We start from the raw sequence: 22,285 nt of genomic DNA on the forward strand, positions 1-22,285 counted from the left end.
TCTCTGTACCTCAGTTGTGTGAGAGTTGTACTGTTATCAGAGGCGTTACGGGCCAGCAAAAAGCTTCGGTCTAATTCCTAGAACATCGTGTAACAGGCCTCTTTACAATCTGCAGACAAACACTTCTGGATCCAAGGCTACACTCTGATCTCTAAGGATGTGGAGGATTGTGTTCCCATCTTCCTCAAACACATCGCCAATGATGTGTACGTCTGCGGAAAAACCATCAACCTCCTGAAGATCTGCTGCCCACAGGTTGGTTGTGAACATTCATACAGACAGATGAGGCAAATGCATCCTTAATTATATAAATAAACCACATACAACCATGTGTGTGTCTGTGTGTCTGCCCGTCTCTGTCGTGTTGTGTGTGTGAAGAGCGTTCATCACATTTATTTAGTTGATGGTGTTGGATCATGAATCTGGATCATTGCTGTGCGTGCAAACTGTTGGACTATTTAAAAAATGCTTGTCTCATAAACTGATAAAGTGAACTTCAGTACTGTTCAGGGCCTAATAAGTTGTGATTAGTGTTGGTGTTTATTGTTAAAGTGTAAAGTGAGTGCAGGTCAGCCGGATTGTGGAGGGAGCACATGCTTCTTCTTCTCTGATCCTGAAGCAGCGGCACTATTCGTTTTGTATTGGTGGGCAGTCGTGGAAACACTGTAATCACACTTTTTGTCGCCACTGTTTGACATTTACCACCTTGTTCACCGCCTCTTATCTCTTCTCTCTGCTTCCCTGTCTGTCTGTGTCTGTCTGTGTGTGTGTGTGTGGTATATGTTAGACATTTTAAGTTGCACTTCACAAATTTTGGTCGCATGTGCCAATATGGTCGCTCTCTGGAGCCGTGAAAAGTTGCTTAGGATTTTTCTGCCAGTTTAATAATTGTTTAATGGACTTATTGTTTCATATCTAGATTATTTTCTTTCAATCAGTAGCATTGATCAGAATTGTCTGTATGATTATGCTACTAAATATTGAGTATCAGTATGAGTCACCCTGTCATTCAAAAAGAGTAGTTAAATGTAGTATAGTTAAAAAAAGAGTTATGAGTGTTAAAGTTATAATTGTATAGAGATGGAGCCTCACTTGGCACAATGGCAGTAAACTTAACAATTGAAAAGCTTCAGTGAAGCGTTGAAGTTTTTATGTAATTTAATTGTGTTAAATTTTCTTACTTCACTGTGAATCACCTGCTGATTCACCAGCACATGATGTTTTTCATGACCTTCCTGACCCGAGCCGCAGGGCCTGTGCTCCTATCTAATTGCCATTCTTTAACTACAGCTTTCTCTCTATGCTAATTTCCATGATTGCTGGGGTCTGTCATTCTTAGAGAAACAGCAGGATAGCTACATGTAAAATTATGGAATGAAATATGTGAATTGAGGAGATGTCTACTAATGTGCTTTCTATTGGATAATAGAACCGTTTGCTTTGACTACTGATATTTTATACATATCTATTCAGCTAAAATTGAATATTTATTCTATATGCAAAACAACACATGAATACAGAGCACTTAACTAATCTAGTAAAGATCAAAATAATTTAAATAGTTTTAATAAAAAGAATAAAATATTTCATTCAAGGGTATTTACCTTTTTTATAACCCAATAAAACATAATTAAATGATACACAGGGTTACAGTGTGTTAATATGATTTTTTTCTCACACAATCAGCGAAAAGGTTTCCTTATATTGAAAAAGCTTTTACTCTTGTTTCTCAACCCATCTAGTCGACTGTAATTACTCATCACCGTGATCTGGGCTGCAGGATTGTCAGATTCCCATTTTATTTTTATGTATTTTATGCAACCATTAATAAGATCTTGTAAGCTTAACAGTTTATTAATCCTATGTAATATGATATTATTTACCATTAATTTTACTTTTTACTTTTTTTGCCAAAATTTTTTACCAATGGTGCAGTTGCCATTACCAATAGCATTGCTAATATAATATTACATGTTTACATGTTACAGAGCAGAGTCTGATTATGACTCACTTCAACATTACGTCATATGTGTGACATTCCTGCCAGAACTCTTAAATCCAAGCCTGAAATAGTTAAATGCACGATGCTACCATAAATTCTTTTCTTTCTAAATTTGCAGAAGCTTCAACTCAGTATTTTTCCATCTTGTTTACACTCAAACCAAGCACCTGTGTCGTCAAGCAGTTGGTAACTGCTGTATGTTGTTGTAGCAAAATGCTATGAAAACTCCAATAGAACGTTTTAATGTGATAATTATGTAAACATGTCTACAGATTGTAATTAAGATTTCTCCACATGTCTTAATTTGATCTGACTATGACCTTACTCAGGTTAAGGTAATAAGAAAATGCAGTTTAGATGGCAGTGTTATTCAGATGATAATGTGTCTTCTGATATCCAAACACTCGGACCACATCTTTTTATAGTGTCTACATAAATCCTGTCCTGGCCCAATTGAAGGTCCAATCACTTGACATTCTCTGCATAAGAGGAAGTATTTACTCATTTGCCCTCTCAAATCCTGTAAGCTTGCTTTGTCCATTCTGAAGTGTCCATACATAAAGTCCTCTCAGACTGTTGGATTAGCAAGTTCAGTTCCTATGTTTTCACTGTACACTGGAAACATTTTGGTTTAAGATCAAAAGGTGAATTTGAGACCACAGTTCAGAATTTCAGTTTTTCTTTACTGTTATTTACATGGAGCTGTGTTTAAGACCTTTGGACATGTCACCTTTTGTATCAGACCTCTACATTATTAGATGAGCAAAAGTAAAGGCACAGATAGTCAAAGATGTTTACTTCAGTACGCCGGTAGTTTCTTTAATTTTCAGGACTTTCCAAATCGTTGTATTGACTATGTCCAATGTTTGTGAATGGCTCTGATCGATTTTGCCTTTTTTAGAGGCTTGTTTTTCTCCCACTGACAACAACACAGTCACTACAGGTGAAACTCAAGGATAAATCCAAGAGTAGACGTTCAGACCTACAGTATTCGATGTTTAAACAGTCAGTCTGAAGTGCGCGACCTGAGCAACAAGAAACACCTAAACATTGAATCAAACTTCCTACAGAAAGAGTTCAAGCAAAGAGAATCCCCTTGTTGGAATGGCCCAGACCATGAAACAGTAGAGATGCTGTGGAGTTGTTCACACCAGACATAAAAATTAATAAAAAGAAACTGTTCTGTGCGAAGAATGTTTAACAATTCCTCCAGAACTGATGTGAAGCAACCAGGAGCACAATTTTGAGGTTAAAATAACTTTGACCACTTATTGAATTGAAGGATTTCCTTACTTTTTCCACCAGTACTATGAATATTTAATGGAATTTTGCTTGTTATTAACTAAAACACACAGTGTTTGTCTATACTCTGTAATCCCATCATATTTTATGAACATTTAACACTCAAAACAAGGTAATTACAAAGTGTTTACATACTGCAATCACTGTAAATCACTGAAGCTCTTTTATACTTTATACCAACTTTTTTCACTTTGTGTCCACAGCACTACATCTGCTGGTCGGAGCTGCCGGTGCCTCGCATTGCTGTCACCTTCTCCCTTCAGGAGGTGGAGGAGATCGAGAGGGACTGTGCTGTGTACCGCGGACGCATGGAGAGGATTGCCAAGCATAGCGCCATCAGCAGGGAGGAGCAGGTACTAAGACACACATTCTTCCATGCAAGCTAACATTTCTGTCATGTATTTAATTATTTTCTTCTCTGCATGATAAGCTTATGTTAATATTGTTGCTTGTTTGAAAAGTGTTTTGATCAAATTTACAAAAGGCAAACACATAAAAAATTCACTTGGCGTCAAGGAATAACTCACTTGATTTTTCTGGCCAAAGGTCACGGTGGCCTCACAAAGTATGTTTATGTTTTTCTTGGACATGATATATTCAGATCAGCTCGAGGGAATGTCTCCAAATCTGGTACAAAATTGCACTTGGACTCAAAGATGAACTGATTAGATTTTGGTGCCTGGAGGTCAAAGTTCAACATCACAGTGACCTGATGTTAATGTGAATGTGACATATTAGGACTGCCCGTAGGGAATTTCATTACATCTGGAACAATTCACTTGAACTCACTGATAAACTCACTGATTTCAGTGGTCAAAGTTCAAGGTCACCGTGACTTAAAAAAACTTGTTTTTGGCCTCTTAAATTTGATATCTCAAGACTGCTGAAAGGAATTTCTTAAACTTTTGATCAGTTGTCACTTGGACTCAAAGATAAAGTGATTTTGTTTCATTTGTCAAAGGTAAAGAAAAACTATGTAGAAATATGTAAACAGGAACTGGACTGGTTGGCGGAGGCCTACAACAGCTGTGCGGTAATTCTAGTTGGTCACTGCAGTTGTGCTGCTTGACCACGTCAGATCCTGGCTGATGCAGACCCCAGATATTTATAGCACTGAGCTGCCTCCGCTCTCTCTCCATTGATGTTGATAGGTTGATGGCTGTTTTGTTTTAATCTCCTGAAGTCCAGTATCAGCTCTTTTGTTTTGTTAGGGTTAAGAATAAGGTTGTTGTTGCGACTCCAGCTCTCCAGGTTCTCGACCTCGTTTTTTTGGTGATCCTGCCTATGGTGTCATCAGCAAACTTAATTATGATGTTAGAATCATAGATGGGTTTGCAGGATTGTGTGAAGAGGGATAACAGAAGGGGGCTCGGCACACAGCCCTGTGGTGCCCCAGTGTTCAGTATTATGGGGGAAGAGAGATACTTATCTGCCAGTAAGAAAGTCCAGAACCAGGTTGCACAGGTGAGTGTTGTGGCCAAGGTTGTTTAGTTTTGTGGCCAGTTTGTGGGGTTGGATGGTTTTGAATTCAGAGTTAATGTCAACAAATAGTATCCTTACAAATACAAGAATTGGTTTCATATACAGTTAACATTAGTAGACATGGCAACACACATAGTGTATTACCTAATATAGATGCCACTATGTGTCTGCTACCTGACTTATTAGATTTCTGAAAAACAAGTGACTTCTGGGAAGAAAGGCAAACCTGCACTAAGACAAGTCTTACACAGGTATTATTGACGATAGAGAGAGAGAAAGGAGTTCCTTTTTTTTACATAACATGATTCATGATTGTGACATTACCCCTCAAGCACCGAGGATTTCAGCAGCAGGTCATTAAAATGATTCAGCTGAAGTCTGGGGCTTGCACGCTGCATGATTTAGTGTAACAGTCTGGTTTGTATGGCCCGTATAGTGAGTGTTGCTCGCTGGGCGGACTGGTTGAGGTGGAGTAGAAGAGGTGAGCCACAGGGCAGGTGGATGTATCTTTGTTAACGATGATTTCTTGTCTGTCTATTATTAGGCCCTGCGTACAGAGCAGGCACGCCAAGAGCTGATCAATCAGGTCAGAGCGTCAACAGCCAAAACTCTGGAAAGCATCCGTGGTTAGTGTTGCACACACACACAAACACACTTTTATATAATTGTTTTGATGTACATCATGCACACACTAACCCCGCTGAGGATACCTTTCACAAATGTAGCATAAATCACACTCGCTTGTTGACTCCTGACCACGAGCTTTCTTCAACTTCATTCATTCCTCTCAGGAAATCAGATGAGATGCACCGAAGCAACTGAAGTGAGGAAAGCTTTGAGCGGCTTCCAATTCTACAGAATCTAATCAGTGCTTGAACAATTTAGCAAACTCCTCACATCATCAGAAGATGTTTAGCAATTGAGAAGTGTTCATACATTCAATATTCTTTTTAATTGTTGTTTGAGACCCCCTATAAATCCTGCTAGCTCTCATTATTTGAATTTTGAGTAGTCTTTTTCTTAGTGTAATTATCCTTGATCCATGTCTCAAATTATGATGTCTTTGATCCTTGACTATGAGGGAAATGGGTGAGGAAAGTCCTTGAAAGGTTTAAGACAAAGTTTAGTAAGGTGGGTGGATGTGGGGGTTAAGATGCCAACTGTCATCTTTCTTTCCTTATGTAGGACGTCAGGTGTCACAACGTCTGGCTCAAGAGGCCAAGAAGAGGGAGCGTTTTGAGGAGCATAAGCAGCATCTGGAGCAAGAGCAAGAGGTAGTAAAGCTTCTTTTAAAAGTTTGTGCTGTGCATGTGTTTACCAGAGCTCGTCTAATATGTCAATACAGATATTTAGGAGTGATTTTTATTGAAAAACTGGCAATGTCAAAGTCATTACCAAAGCCTCATGACACAAATACCACCAACTGTATAGAACTTGAATTGTAAACATGAAAATGTAAACATAAATAGACATTTTCTGTAGATATATTTTCATATCAACTAAAAATGTTTATTGATTTTTTATTTTTTTTACAATACAAAAAACAAAGTGATGACAATAATCGGAGGGAGAATTTAACACAGAACAGCAAATCACAGGTAATCAATATTAATAGATAAAGACGATAATGATAATAAGATTTAAGAAAAAGATCATAATAGATACAAGAAAGGAAAAGGGCACATCTGTCCGACATTGGAAGGGATTTAAAGTATTTAACTACCAATAAGTACTAATAGATCCTTCTTGCTGTTTACAAGAGAAATACATGAGAATGTAAGATGGAGAAAAAATATATCTGGAGAAGTAAACAACATGAACAAAAAAATTGGATTGATATTTTGCAGCTGCAGCATTTTTGGCCTTGTTTTCAGAAGCTTGAAGGAGTTTTGATTTGTTTGTTTGTGTTTGGCACCAGTGGCGGAGTGCAGCCAAGAAGAAGCAGGAGGAGGATGATTTCAGCTTTGCCAGAGAGCTGAGGGACAGAGAGAAGAGACTACAAGCCCTGGAGGAGCAACTGGAGCAGACAGCCAGGTCTTTTACAGCCTCGACTAGAGGGATGTTAATGCATTATGGATGATTGATTAATCTCTATTAAGATTTGATTTGATCTAGAGTATATTAACTATGTGCAAACACGATGAGACAGAATTTCTATCTTTGTGGGATATTGCATATGTTTTCATCTTTTTGTCCAGCCAGTTACCACAACTCCATAAGTAAAGACTCAAATACCAATGTTTGGTGTAATATAAAGCTTTTGTAAAGGAAATAAGTACATTTCATATTTGACAGGCCTTTACTGGTTAATTATATATAAGGAAATGCTCAAAGCAGAATTCAGAGCATCACAGACCCTGAGAGCACATATTCACACAGCGACATATGGCAGGCCAGCATGGTTAAATCAAGTAGGAAACACACGGGTTACTGCAATTTGTATTTTTCAAATTTTTTTCATTAAAGATGGGACATATCAACACAGAGAATAAGGTAAACAAAAACACCCCAGGTACATCGCCCTCCATCCCTTTCTGATCCGTACAGAGTATACGACAGAAACAAATGCAATGGGGAAAAATGAATAGGTCAATAAAATGAAAGTGAACAGTTACTCCGTGAGTGTCTACTATGCACTATTTTTTAAGGTTCTCTTAGATTTAAAATTAAATTATTCAGTCTTCAAATAATACATTCAATTTATAGGATGTTGTGGACAATCACACTTGTTGGCAAAAATGTAATATGTAATATGATATATGATCATCTGTGTTCTCTAACAAGAGCAAAGCTACCTCAGGACTGAATGGCCTAGCAGGGAGAACAAGGGGGACAATCCCATTTATGAAGAACTGCTCATTTGATGCTCAATAGCCATTTGTCCCATCTCCAATGTGTATAACACTTTCATAGACATGAATACACGGGGAGTTGCTTTGAATAAGTGCCAAATTATAAAAATTAACTTTTATTGTGTGTCTCTCAAATCACAGGAAGGAGCTGATTGCTCAGTACAGCAGTCTGTCAGAGGAAGCTGCCCGCAGAGAGAGACGAGCCTTATGGAGGGTGCAGCGAATGAGGCTTGGCGAAGCACGAGCTCAGTTCTTTATTCGCGACAGAGAGCACACTGAGGTTTGTGATAAATTATCATAAGAGAGCACACACAGAGGGAAATGACTGAAGAGTAAGTGAGGTGGTTTTAACCAAAGCTCTTGTGACTTCCAGGCATTAGTAGAGAAGTATCCTATAGGACAGGAGAGACCTCCTGTGGAACTTCTGCCTCCTGTTTTCTCAACAGAACAGACTGAACAACAACTGGTATAACAACACATTGTCTCTTGAACATTGACTCCTATTTTTCCTCTTTTCTCAAGTATTTACTATTCACATCCTCAAGTTGATATCATTTCTTCACGGGTATCTCCCTGTCAGGAGCTGTCAGAGCAGCAGCGTGGTGAGACCCAAGAATCTGACGCTGTACCATCACCCCCAGCCGACCCATCATCATCACCCATCACCCGCCTCACAGCAGACCCTGCCCTCATCTCTGAAGGGATCGATATCAAGGATTTCCTCCCCAAATCACCTAATCCTGACAGTCAGCAAGTGGACGTGGCCCTACAGGAGATCGGCTCTGACCTATCTGAAGTGTGCCCAACAGCACAACTAGTTGACTATGACTTCAGTGCCCCCTTTAGTCCACTCGAGGGTATCGCTGGCCAAGCCTCAGTTCAGCCCCGGCCTCGCTGGGGACCCGCAGTCCAGCCTGACTTGATCCAAAACCACCCGTCTTTCTCTCACATCCCCATCGGTGAGAATATGTCCCAAGTCATGGAGAATGTCCCCAAAGCCAACCCCTTCGGTCAAGCTTCCAAATCTAGCTTTCCTCTCGGCCAGTATACCCCGTTGGAGCCTCAAAATACATCTAAAGCCAGTGTTTATGAGTATTCCTCTCAAGCCACAGCAGAGCAAATAGATGGGACTGGTACAGCCACAGATGACAAGCAGGATGAAGTTGCACCTATGGCAGAACACAACATTAAAATGGAGATTTTAGAAATGAAAGTAGATGAAAAAGAAGATGAACGTAAAACTACTGAGCCTATGAAAGAAGATGGTGTGATAGTTACTGCCCCCTTCACCACACCAGGGCAAGGCAATGGTGACCACAATGTTGTGACACCTGTTTCTGACTTGAGTGGGGGGAAATCGCTTGAGAAAAACACTCAAGACCAAATCTCAGATGTTCAAAACAATGCCGGTGAAAACATTTCTTTGCCAAACATTCACCCTCGTGTCTCCAGAGAGCTGGCTGCAGATGTTGTCCCCCCCCAACCATCATCCAGCAGCCATGGACACTCCTCCGACGCTAACATAAAGGTCGGACAGTTTGTATCCGAGGTCACTGCTCCTCTATCGTTTCCCAACATCCACGGCCATGCCTTAGACTCCCACATTCAGATTCGAGGACATGTTTCAGATGTCGATGCTCCTCTACCTTCCCCCAGCGTTCATGGCCACTCTTCTGATTCTCACTTTAAAGCTGGGGAAAATGTCTCAGACTTTGTTGCTGTTTTTCCTACTCCCAACGTCCACGGTCATGCCTCGGATACCCACATCAACGTTGGGGAGATGGTTTCTAACGTAGTTGCCCCTCTGCCCACCCCCAATGTTCTTGGTCACAGCTCAGATGCTCATATCAAAGTTGGGGAGAATGTTTCTGACTTGAGTGGGGGGAAATCGCTTGAGAAAAACACTCAAGACCAAATCTCAGATGTTCAAAACAATGCCGATGAAAACATTTCTTTGCCAAACATTCACCCTCGTGTCTCCAGAGAGCTGGCTGCAGATGTTGTCCCCCCCCAACCATCATCCAGCACCCATGGACACTCCTCCGACGCTAACATAAAGGTCGGACAGTTTGTATCCGAGGTCACTGCTCCTCTATCGTTTCCCAACATTCACGGCCATGCCTCAGACTCCCACATTCAGATTCGAGGACATGTTTCAGATGTCGATGCTCCTCTACCTTCCCCCAGCGTTCATGGTCACTCTTCTGATTCTCACTTTAAAGCTGGGGAAAATGTCTCAGACTTTGTCGCTGTTTTTCCTACTCCCAACGTCCACGGTCATGCCTCGGATGCCCACATCAACGTTGGGGAGATGGTTTCTAACGTAGTTGCCCCTCTGCCCACCCCCAATGTTCATGGTCACAGCTCAGATGCTCATATCAAAGTTGGGGAGAATGTTTCTGAATTTGTTGCACTGTTCCCTACTGCCAATATCCACGGTCACTCTTCTGATGCAAATATAAACGTGGGCGAGTTTGTATCCAACGTATCTGAAGTAATTCCTCGTTTCAGTAAACACGGGCATGTCTCGGACTGCACGCTCCAGCCAGGCTGTCATGTGTCAGGCGACAAACCTGCCTTGACCCCTTTACCAGGCAGTTCTTATGGTCACTCCTCAGACTCGACGTTAGGTGGTGGATGTGTAGTTTCAGGAGAAGAACCAAAATGTCCTCCACTGCCCGGCAGTGCCCACGGCCATTCCTCAGACTCCAATCTAGGTGCCGGATGTGTTGTGTCCAAAGCTGGACCCCTTCCATCGCCACTGCCTGGCAGCGCTTACGGCCACTCCTCCGATTCGTCGCTGGGTATAGGTTGTGCGGTGCTGGGGACTCAGCTGCAACCCTCTGCACTACCAGGCAGTGTTTATGGCCACTCATCAGATTCTTCACTTGGTGTTGGATGTGTGGTGAAGAGCAATCAACCGAAACCAGAGGACAATGAAGGTAATAAAGGTATTGTATAATGAAAATAAAGAAAGTGAAAAATAAAAAGTGACACATAGCACATTTTGCACTCGTAAGACCACGATCATATAAGATGTTACCTCTTAATGCAAATTTACTCCATGTCCATGAACTGAGCATTATTCTTCATGGGACTAATTATAGATGTTTGTCATAAAAATGTATATCTATATTTATACACTTATTTACATTGTCTATAAATCTGACGATTATTACCTGATCAATCAATAAATCATTAAAATAGAAAACGTCAAAAGGTAAAGAATGACAGTTAAAGTTTTAATTAAAAAACTAATAGATATTTAGTTTATAATGATGTAAAATCATCACGTTTATAGAAGCTTATATCACATAATTGTTAATGATTCTGCCTCATGACTTCATTGACTACCGAAATAGTCACCAATTAATTTTCCATTCATGGTCTAATTGATCTATCAGCTAATTGTCCCAGCTCTAGATATTTGCATGTAATCAGTAGTTGCACCGCTGAAATTAGTTTCAACTGACTCTGCTTTAAAAGCTCTGAAAAACCAAACAATTTTTCAAGACTTGGGAAAGACAAATATGGTAACTTTCTGCTGTGACCCTTTGGTGTTAAGAATAGTGCGTAACAATTAAGACATCACTGAAAACTGTCTCTGTCTCCCGCTCTCTTTAGGTCCTGAGTCGGAGAGTCATGGTGAGCAGCTGGTGGAGGGCATGGGGTCCTGGGCAGCAGGCTCTGGTTTGTCCCCAAGAGAACAGTCTGAGCGGGAATACCTCTTAGCTCTGTCTGCTCAGTACCAGGTGGACCTCTATGACGACTGCTACAACCTAATGGGTGAGTTGAATCGTATGTGTGGCTGGAGATGAATAGTTCCTTCCTTACAGTATATACAGGCAGTGTGATGTAGGGGAACAGCCATGATTTTAGTGTAGCTTGAAAGGAGTGAACATATAATTTCCTTTCATACTAACATAACATAATAACATTGTAGATATAGTTTTCTTAATCATAAACCTCAGAAGTCGGATGTCAGAAATGACTGTGTGGTGTGTCTTTGTCACACATCGGTCAAACTGAAAAAAGGTCACATTCAGAGAAAGTTTCAAGACAACTATTTGTTGCTGAGTGTCAGCCAGACTGAGAAAAGTGTTGGATTTATTTGCATCTACCTGTAAATAGATTTGGCATCATTAAAATAGCAATGTAGCTCCAAATTATTAACAAAGTGAAGCCATTGAACAGAGGAGGATCTCTGTTCTCCTATGGTCAACAGCATCCCAAACTACAGTAAATCTAGAATGGCACGCAATAGAGCGCATTCCTCCGCCAAGGCCTCAGGTTACAACAAATTGACACAATCCCAATTCACATTCATAGATAGCAGTCTCCTAAATATGCCTAACAATTTTCATCAAGATCCATCAGTAAAATCTGTAAAAATGTCAAAACCGTCTCTCACAATGTGTATCAAAAGAGAAAAGAATTCCTGGATCCACCCTTTTGTACAGATCTGCACCAAAATGTTCTTCGCCCATGTCCCATCCTTCCACCAAGTTTTGTGGAGATCTGTTTAATAGTTTTTGCGTAATCTGTTTTCAAACGAAAAGACAGGGAAATAAGAACCTAAGAGGTAATAAGATCTGGCAAAACTAGAACTGTGAGTGATTGTTTCACATAGTTGGTTTCTTTTAAAGCCATCTTGGTACCGAAACTTTATTTAAAGCTTTATTTCAGTTTCACAGAACACATTCTTGTAGTAATGAAAGTGGCTGTAGCTTATGTCAGGTTTAATACAAAAATAGAGCCCTGATCCTATTAAAGAATTCTTTGAAAAATATCTATGTGATCAGGCTGAAATAACTCGATGAGAAATAATCTTCTGAAAAACAGCAAAACACGAGGTCATATTGTTGAGAAATCGAAATGATTCACCTCCACAGCAGTGAAGCTCATTTCCATGTTCAGGCCTGACGCATTTCTAGAGGCTTGTAAACATTGACTTCATCAACAGACACAGAGGACGCATGAAAAGCAGCAATATTTCATAAAGGTATTAAGTCTGGCTTATGTTTGAATGCATCATGGTTGGTTGAAGTGATCTTCTGTCTTTTTCACTCTGCGTTTGTAGTTCAGTCATGCTGCTATTATTCATGCTGAGGTCTCTGTGAAATCAATCAGTATCAACTTAGCAAAACACGTCTTCCACACCACTGATCAAAGTCGGAGCTCTAATTATTTAGGGAGTGTTACTTTAAATATTAAGAGGTTTGGCAAAATAACTGTAATAACTTGCGTATAAGCTAATGCTATTAAATTAAATCTGCGAGCATTAAATATTATCCATTGTACATTTTTTTGTATTTTGTATTGTATTTTTCATGTGTTTAATTCAAATCTCAGGTCAGACCTTATATTTATGGTTCTAACTAACACATACTTTCATTTTAAATGAATTGGGTGATTGTTTTTGATTAATTACAAATCTACAGAAAATACTTTTAACTATTCCTATTTCCTAAAGTCTGACCCACAGTAAGAGCCTTGAATATTGTGTGTAATGTCACAGACGACTAAGAAAACTAGCAGATATCACCATTTGAGAAAATGCAACTTAGAATTTTTGGCATATTAACTTAAAAATTACATTGTAATAACTTATCAAATTATTTATCAATTCATATTTGCAGCTCTATGTATTCAGTTCAATTCAAATACTTTATTCATCCCCTAAGGGGGAATCCAAGGCAAGTGGAGAGCAAACAAATTCATCCTCACACATAAAAGACTAGACTAAATACTGACAGATTTAAAAATACAATTGTAAAAAAATACAAACAATTGCAAATATGTCACATTAAAAAACGGCTAACAAGGATGGATACGATTAAAGTTTAGTCAAGACTTCTAATAAATGTTGCAAACATTTCTTAAATTCTTCTTTTTTATTTGACTATACTTACTAGTTTTTTCTTTGCTGTACTTAAACCATCACAGTTTTTGCAGTTGTGAGTGTGATATTTATTCAGCAACATAACTGTCATCTCGCTCTCACACAGCTTCCTCACCCGAGTGTCAGCTGCTGAAGCAGGTAACTCGGGGCCCCTGGGGCCTTCCTACGGAACCCACTCTCCGCAGAGCTACAGACACCACTGCAGTCCAACTCAGCGAGATGGTGTCCCTGCCGGTTCTGATAAAACACTCTGTCACCACCCCACTCACCACACAGTAAGTGTCTGACTGAAAGCCAGCTGCAGGAGGTGTCGCTCTGTTATGTGTCAGGGACATTAAGGACTAATAATTTGAAAGTTTTTAGCCCCTTTTACACTAAGATCCTGCTTTATTCCTGTTCAGAAGACCCTTCATTATGCCAGCTTTACCTATTTACTCTGAATAAGAGCCAGCATCCTACTGCCCTAGTGTTTGAGTTTATTTTTTAGATAGCGTGCCGACATTCTGGAATCGGAGGCATGGCGTGTAACACAACAGCGTCAGCATCTGTCTGGCAATACTGGCTCTCCTTTTTACACAGACGTCATTTGGCTCTGTGGCTGCCTCCACTGCAGGCTTGGTGGAGGAGCCCCCCTCCCCCAGCCACCCTCATTTTATAGATTTTATACATAACTTATCTATCGCTGTAGCTTAGTGCACATTCTTTACTGCAGGAATAATTTAAATTCTTATTACATCCCATCACTGTAGGATCCTTTTTCTGTTTGAAATTCCATCAGAACACCAGACAAGCTTGTCAGTGCTTCCCCATAATGTTTCTGCACACTGTGCAGTTTAGCCTTTGTGTGTTTAAAAAAAAAAAAAGCCTTTCTCATCCCGTTCTGCACACAGAGAGGGTGCAGTATATTTAGCATTGGAATTCATAACTCTAAATTTTTATTAATATATTTTTATCCTATGCTTAGATGACACAGGGGAGTCTTGCATTCGATTTTTTTATCTCTTCGCCGCTGACTGTTCAGTGAAAGAGAACATTCCCTAAATCCCACTCTTATAGAAATGTAAATTGCTCAGGAATAATTTAAAGTAATGGGACAGAGGAGGTCATCCTTAAAAGTAGAAACACACACACCATTATATTCCCCGAGCTTCCTACAGAGCTGATGTCTATCTTTCCCACGACCTGTATCAAATGTGCAAGTCAGCATCATTTTCGTCTCCTTATCTTTGGCGTTCTCTCCTCCACCTTCCATCTCCAGTGTGTCTTTGGTGAACAAGGCGGTGGTGGACTACTTCTTTGTGGAGTTGGGAGTTGAAAGACACTTTGAAGCACTGCGCCATTTCCTGCTGATGGAGGACGGCGAGTTTGCCCAGTCCCTCAGCGATCTGCTCTTTGAAAAGGTGATGCTCTCTCAGATGTGTCATTGTTGCATATTCAGAATAGGGTGACATGTGGTATTTCTCTTCGGTTTATTGCATTTACAGGAGAGGACGGGAAATGTCAAATGTCCTTGTTTCCTCTTGAATACACATTTTGTCATTGAGCGATCAGCACTGTATGTATTTAATGTATTTAAACATCTGAGGACGTACACACAACAAAAACAAACAGTTCTCAAAAGGAAGTCACAACCAGAGTCATTTCCTGGATCCTAGAGCCCATGAGTATTGTGATTATACTGGAATTACCTCTTCAAAAAAGTCCGTTCTTGGAGCTGCTTTAATCAGTATATTCATATTAAGGATGACTAATAATGACAGAGAAGTGTCACTTACAAAACCACAGTTATCTCCCCCGACTCTGCAGTTCTCCTCAGCACGAAGAAACATTTCAGTTAATTGCATTCCGTCTCAGGGTTTTCGTTTTGCCACCTGCAACTTTACTGTTTTAGTTCAGTCTCTCTGCTGGTGTTAGTGTTTCTTTCCCGCTGCAGCTGTTTCCTGGAGAAAAGCTCTCAAAACCAACGATTTGTCTCAGTGCAGACAAACAGCTTTGAGCAGGAGCTAAACAAATTTGCACATGAGCAGGGGCAATGTGAGAGCAAGGGAAGGGTTTTGTGGAATAGGATTACAATACCTGAACTTGAAATGAAGAAATAGTTTTCTACAAAATGAAATACCACACTCTTGAACAAAGATTGGAAAGAAACACCGTACATATACTTGGCCAGCGCTCCGGCAACTTAACTTCAAGCCAAGCTCATCAAACATACGAGGGATATTCACCATCTTGTCCTATGTTCTATGATAGTTAAGGTAGAGTTACATTGTAAGAGGTCGTTATTGGAAACCAAAACAGAGCAAAAAGGAAGGGTGAATGCTGGGCATACCATTGTTGGGTGGATGTAAATAAATGAACTCAAATAGATTTTTAAGTTGACCAGCATCTACTCTTTGTATAAATAAGACATATCAACTTTATAATGTCAAATCGTGTTTACAACTTGTTGTGCTGCCCCAAGTGGCTGAAAACTCAAGCATTGCAGGTTTAAGCCTTAGTGAAGCCGAAACTTATTAATAATTATTGTATTTTTGTATTTGTATTTTTTTCGTGTGTGTGGACAGAACAAAGAAGTGTGAAAATGACCTTTATTGCAGGAATGCTGATAAGATTAGCGACACAACCACAGTTTATTTAGATGAACCAATTATTTCTCCTCATATGGAATAAACAATGTCATACATTATATTACAATATAAAAAAGGTACCAATGCCTGACTGGGGTAAACACAATGTGCAGCTGTGTGTCTCTGAAGCTTTTCATCTGTCGGATTTCTGTTTCTCTGTTTTGCGGCACACGGTGGGTCGCTGCCAGATTTCTCGACTACTTGTCAAGGCCAAGCTTCCTGGCATGAAATAACAAGTGCAGTTTTCTCTCCACCTTGGTGCCGGTCTGCGCAAACATTCATGTACATGTGTCTCTGGAGCCCCAGGAAACAGAAGGCTTTTCCTCCCAGCCAAAGACTTCAGCTGATTTCACTGATTAGTACACCGTCAGTCAGAAAAGGGAATTAATCATCGCAATCAGCAACCTGTGGTGTTTGTTTGCAATGACAACCTGCCAACGTTAATGCACTGGTGGCACATTTGAAACGACAGGTGTGCAGGTAGTTATCCTCGTTCCACTGAATGTGTTTATCTGACTGACTCCCCCCTCCCCAGCTGGGCAATCACCAGACTCCCGGCGAGCTGCTGACCCCCTTGGTCCTGAACTCCATCCTCAGTAAGGCCCTGCAGTACAGCTTGCACGGGGACACCCCCTTGGCCGCCAACTTCACCTTCGCCCTTCGCTTCTTCCCGGAGACCTTTCACCCGCACGCCCCTGACTCCCTCAACTGCCTGGAGCTGCGCTACAAGGTGAGGCCGTGTGTTTTACAGTGAGTCAGAGTGGGCGCATGCTTGCACGTGTGTGCTTGTTTCAGCACGAGCAGCAGCTTGAATATGTCAACCTGACGTCTTTTGACTAACTGCCCTGGGTACGGAAAATGAGCTTATCACGTTCCTAAACGGTTGGACCTTGCAGATTGATTAGAGTTGGGTTCCCTGGATGACATGCAAAGTGGCTAATGCTGCCCATATTGTCCTTGTTCCCACCTGTGTTGGTCACCCTCCTATCTCCCACTGTTCTCCACTGCATCTCCATCTTCTCTTCTTCACTCTTTGCCCCATCTTTCTCTTGCTTTATATGCTTTGCTCCTCTCTTTCTCCCCCTATTTTCTTTCCCCCAATTCCTCTTCGCTTCTACCCCCATCTCACCACTCCGTCTCCCCTTCACAATCCTCTCCCCTCCTACATCAACGTCTCCGCTTTCACACCTCCCATCGTCTCATCCGCCACTCTGCCATTACCTGCCCCCCCCCCCAACACTCTTGTTTCTCTTCCCCTTCTTTCACACTCAATCGCTCTCACACCTTCACTAACTTTTTTTCTCTCTCTTGCTTTGGCGGCGGTGGCGTCGTCTCTCTCTTTCCCCTTCGTGCTGTCTCCCAGGTGGACTGGCCGTTGAACATCATCATCACGGACAGCTGCATGAACAAATACAACCGCCTGTTCTCGTTCCTGCTGCAGCTCAAACACATGGTGTGGAGCCTCCGTGATGTCTGGTTCCACCTGAAGAGAACAGGTGAGGGGATGGGAGCAGTTGATCCAGGCTCAGCTCAGACTCTGGACCTCTGAGGATGAAGAGTTTAGATTCCTCCTGTCGCGCTTCAACCGTTTATGAAATATTCATAGAAGGGGAATGGTGCGATTCCTTTATGTTTTATTTATACAAGGCACATCTCATAGCAGTGGGATTGTTGTACAACTGTGCGCTTCAGTGGGTTACATAGTATTGATCAGCAAAAGCCTGTGTACAGACTCCACAAATACATTTCCTCCTGGGGGAAAAACAACTGTTAGAAGGATGTAAACTTCAGTGATTATAACATCAGCTTTCATGATCACATGGAGCAAACGTGGCTGATACTTAATACGTGATGGAAAAGGCCTTTATAACCGGGACTATCATGACCAACTCCATGACAAATGAAATAAGCTTTGTCCATTTGTACAGCCCATATTCACAATCGCAATTTGTCTCATAGGCCTTAACACGGTGTGACATCCTCTGCTCTGAACCCTCAACAAGAGGGAGCAAAAAGTACCAAAAAAAGAAAAATGTAGAAACCTCAGAGAGAGTCTCAAGTGAGGGATCCCTCTCCCAGGGCGGAGAGAAGAGCAATAGATGTCGCGTGTAACAGAGCATTTTAATAAAATAACAATATTTACAATAGGAAAAGATAGTGTCGAACATAAATGGAGAGGTGTGTCAATGTTTAAGTATTTCTATAAAAGAACATGTCTGACAGCTATGAAATGTCCTATAAAATGCCAACTATCGCTTTCAGTACTAACTCATTGGTATTTATCTTTAGCCTAAAAGTAAAAAAACATAGATTGTAACTTTATATATGTTGCCCTTTTCAAAACAGCAGTTACTTTATGTAGAAGGACAAATAAAAGACAACAGGAAAATATAAAGAAACTAAATTACAGTCAGCAATTAGAAAAATACATCGAGAGTAAAACATGAGTAACAGATGAAGTAAGTTATACATAAAACAATCACACCAAAGCTGTACTATAATACAGTTATATAAAAAGTTATGAGTGGTGATGTAAAAACTGTGAATTTTCTAGTAAATACTAAATGCCTGTTACAAGAGCACAAATGGTATTTTTTTAGTATAAAAATAGATCTTAGAGACATTGTATTTACACTTGTATGATACAGAATAAATGAATGGTCGCACTTAAAATTCAGAAAGCAGCATATGTTGGTTATCCTCTGTCCTCTGAGAGCCGCTCCTGACTGGCTCTCCGTCCTTGTTCCTGTCAGCGCTGGTGAAAGGTGCGGGTCGCTCGGTGCAGTTTCGTCAGCTGCAGCTCTACAGACATGAGATGCAGCATTTCGTCAAGGTGATACAGGGATACATCGCCAACCAGATCCTGCAGGTGTCGTGGAGCGAGTTCACAGCCAAGCTGGCCACTGCCAGCGACCTGGATGCCATCCACCGCACACACGCAGACTACCTTAACAGAGCCATCTTCAGGTGAGGGCTGGTACTGCATATTACAGTATTTAGTGCAATATAACGCATGCTGTCATTTCTGGGCCCATATGATTTATTGCTCTGTAGAAGAAGACAATTTGGAACAAAACTAAATGTCCTTGTCTCGCCTTGAATTCAATACATTTTAAACTGCACATCATTATGAATGATTACACATTCAAGTATTTATCAGCTGTTAGACTGTGCACCCCATGAGAGAGTAAACAACACACAACAAGTACACACTGTACACAACAAAACTCATCACCTGTCCATGATTTAAACAGCACTGGCCTCAGTAAGGAAGTCGCATCACACTCATGACTTCTTTTTGGTTTTGCTTTTTGGATCCTCTTGATACAATTAGTTTCACGTTGCTCCCTGATTTAAACTTCATTAGATTACAGTTTTGTGACTTATTTATACATCTACATACAATGAGCTAAATTATGAAAATGTTTTATATAAACGTTTGATAAAAGGTTTTAAATTTCACTGTTTTATGAGACTCTACAGAGATTATACGTCAAATGTTCTTACGTAATATATAGTAATGCAATTTTAGGCCCAAAATGTGTAAACCATAAAAGCGGTTGCCATAGCATTTTGCACTCCTACATACTTTTACCTGAAGCCCACTTGACATACAGTTCAAATGAATCACTTTAGAATACATTTACATTTAATAGATTTTTTTTATAGTTTTTTAATGAAAAGTGTGGTTTACTACAGTTTTATTACACATAACACTACTAATAATTAGAATGAAGAAGATTAATAGCTTCCTTCTAGGCAGATATTCAAATTCATGTCTCAGAATCGGATCAGAACAGAAGAAAGTGGATCCTTAAATCTATAGAACTTTTCCAATGACACTAAGACTTTTTAGGGTTTTATGCTGCAGCACAAAATGCTGAAAGATGCAGGGGAGTGAAATCATTTCTGCAGGCTCCGCACATGAGCAGCAAGTGGAAGCTGTGCACTCAGCAGCCATAATTTCATATAAAATTGATTCAAACTCCTCTTAACAAGTTAATTAAAATTCCAGTGGGACTTTTGAGCCCCCGCTGAATGATTTCATCTCATTAGGTGAGCTTGTCACTATCACACTCTCCTGTGTGTAATTTCAGGACGGCTTGAAAAGTCATTTCAAAGTTCCTTGTCCCGTTGCCTAAACTTTGCACTCTCTCCTCCCCAGGGGTTTGCTGACGGAGAAAGCGGCTCCGGTCATGAACATCATCCACAGCATCTTCAGCCTGATCCTCAAGTTCCGGGCCCAGCTGATCGCGCAGCCGTGGGACAGCCAGCACGGCGAGGCGGTGCACCCCAGCTTCATCGCCATGCAGCAGTCGTACAACACCTTCAAGTATTACTCTCACTTCCTTTTCAAAGGTGAGGACACAGAATATTATTTCTCATCTGATTTAATGAAAATTTCAGTCGCTTTATTTGCGTTCAACCACATTCAAATTCTGCACTTCTGATCCCTTCGGCTCAAATCTATTTTCATTGGGCAGCTTTAATAATAATAGATTAAACCTCATAACTTGAGAAAAGTATATTAAAAGTAAGAATATGCAAAACAAAAAAAACTGACTTTAAGTAGTTTCTATGGACTTTCATCAGTCACATGTCGTATACAAGGAGATGGATTGTGTTTCAGTTTTAATGTATTTTAAACTGAAATGAAAAAAAGTGTTGTTTGAACTTGTCTCTATAGCTGCTGTCAGACATGAACTCTGTATAATGTCCTGAAAAGATCCGGAGCGACTGTATGTGAGAAACAAACATTCTCTGGGGTTTCTCCTGCCAGTCCCCTTTGTAAAACTCTGGAACATGTCAGACTGAGCCCATGTGAAAACACAGCCAGAGATTCACGGCAAGCGAGTGGGCATGTTGATGACAATTCAAACAAGCAACTGACCCAAAATAATAACAAAAACACAAATATCTCAGGATGAAGAGACGTCGATGTGCTGTGAACAAAACGGCTGATGTTTTAAAGCCCTTTCTCTTTGTTGTGATCATTTATATTACTACTATATTGTATTATATGATATTATATTATTATCAGATTAGTTTTGCACTGGTTTTTCATAAGTTGAATAAGGCACCATTTTTTTGTTTGCTTCACTAATGTGTTTTGTGGTAATTTAACAAAAGTCTCTTTTCCTCTTTTCCTCAGTGGTGACCAAGCTGGTTAACCGAGGCTACCAGCCTCATCTCGAGGATTTCCTCCTTCGCATCAACTTCAACAACTATTACAAAGACTCATGAGCTGTGTGCTGGTTTGTATTTAAGTTTTACATGAGCTTAAAGTTTCACAGTTTGTTAGATACCTAACCAATGCAGCAGTGTACTGTGCAAAGTACTTGTTTATATTTTCAATATCTTATCTCAGATCAGATCAGATCATTTGACGTATATTTTAAACAAAGTTATTCTGGCGTTCACGTCAGTGCGCAGAATACATTAAAACCCCACCTGGACTTTACACTGAGAAAGGGTTTGACATTGAAACCACATTAGGCAATCACCCCACATCAACGTGCAGGATGTGAACTACATGCCTGCTGCTTGATTAATTAGTCTGCTTCTAAAATGTGTATGCTGCCAAAGTTTGTAATTGTGATGAAGCTAATGCCTGTAATGAAATGTAATGCCTCCCGTGCTCAGGTGAAACTCCAGCTGTGTAGGTTTTAAGTGCAAAGAACTTGAATGGAAATGATATGTAAATACTTAAGGAAAACGCTTTGTTCAATAAATGCTCTATTGTTTCCTCTTGACCTTTAAGCTCTGTTACAAAGAACAGACAAGCAGTACTTGAGTAAAACAACACTGAATCAGGCCAGAAAACATGAAGTGCATGGCCTTATGGGTAGTAGATATCAACTTCTGCTCATAAAAAAGTACAGAGGCAAAAGGGAGAAAAAGGTTTTCTGGATATATTATGGAATGTGTTTTGTATACAATGAGTAACAGATTTTTCCTGACGCTGCATAACACAGCAACTTAGACACTCAGAGAGTCCATCTCTCCTCCGAGGCTTGACAGTCCTCTTATGAAACTACACCTAAACTCACCAGTTCCAGATTTTAATTTGGATTTGAGTTGGAGAAAGTCTCCTGAACCGACATGAGCCAAAGGAACT

The 22,285-nt window shown here is 40.4% G+C and overlaps 1 protein-coding gene across 2 annotated transcripts in view; it reads left to right on the forward strand.

Annotated features, from left to right (window-relative positions):
* Positions 1-21,920, forward strand: part of tubgcp6 (tubulin, gamma complex associated protein 6) — a 30,172-nt gene extending 8,252 nt beyond the window's left edge. The window contains exons 10-25 of one of the 2 annotated variants that reach the window (XM_035156263.2): positions 116-255; positions 3,508-3,657; positions 5,331-5,412; positions 5,972-6,060; positions 6,705-6,820; positions 7,780-7,918; positions 8,012-8,104; positions 8,219-10,589; positions 11,263-11,424; positions 13,647-13,815; positions 14,799-14,940; positions 16,703-16,897; positions 17,531-17,663; positions 18,921-19,134; positions 20,333-20,526; positions 21,320-21,920. In XM_035156263.2, coding sequence (XP_035012154.1) covers positions 116-255; positions 3,508-3,657; positions 5,331-5,412; positions 5,972-6,060; positions 6,705-6,820; positions 7,780-7,918; positions 8,012-8,104; positions 8,219-10,589; positions 11,263-11,424; positions 13,647-13,815; positions 14,799-14,940; positions 16,703-16,897; positions 17,531-17,663; positions 18,921-19,134; positions 20,333-20,526; positions 21,320-21,411 — 4,481 coding nt within the window. In that variant the 3' untranslated portion in view covers positions 21,412-21,920. The remainder of the gene's footprint in view (positions 1-115; positions 256-3,507; positions 3,658-5,330; positions 5,413-5,971; positions 6,061-6,704; positions 6,821-7,779; positions 7,919-8,011; positions 8,105-8,218; positions 10,590-11,262; positions 11,425-13,646; positions 13,816-14,798; positions 14,941-16,702; positions 16,898-17,530; positions 17,664-18,920; positions 19,135-20,332; positions 20,527-21,319) is intronic. The other variant, XM_047339768.1, reaches the window with a different exon arrangement.
* The last annotated feature ends 365 nt before the right edge of the window (positions 21,921-22,285 follow it).

The sequence above is a fragment of the Hippoglossus stenolepis genome, chromosome 5 (assembly GCF_022539355.2).
Source record: "Hippoglossus stenolepis isolate QCI-W04-F060 chromosome 5, HSTE1.2, whole genome shotgun sequence".
Classification (NCBI taxonomy): Eukaryota; Metazoa; Chordata; class Actinopteri; order Pleuronectiformes; family Pleuronectidae; genus Hippoglossus; species Hippoglossus stenolepis.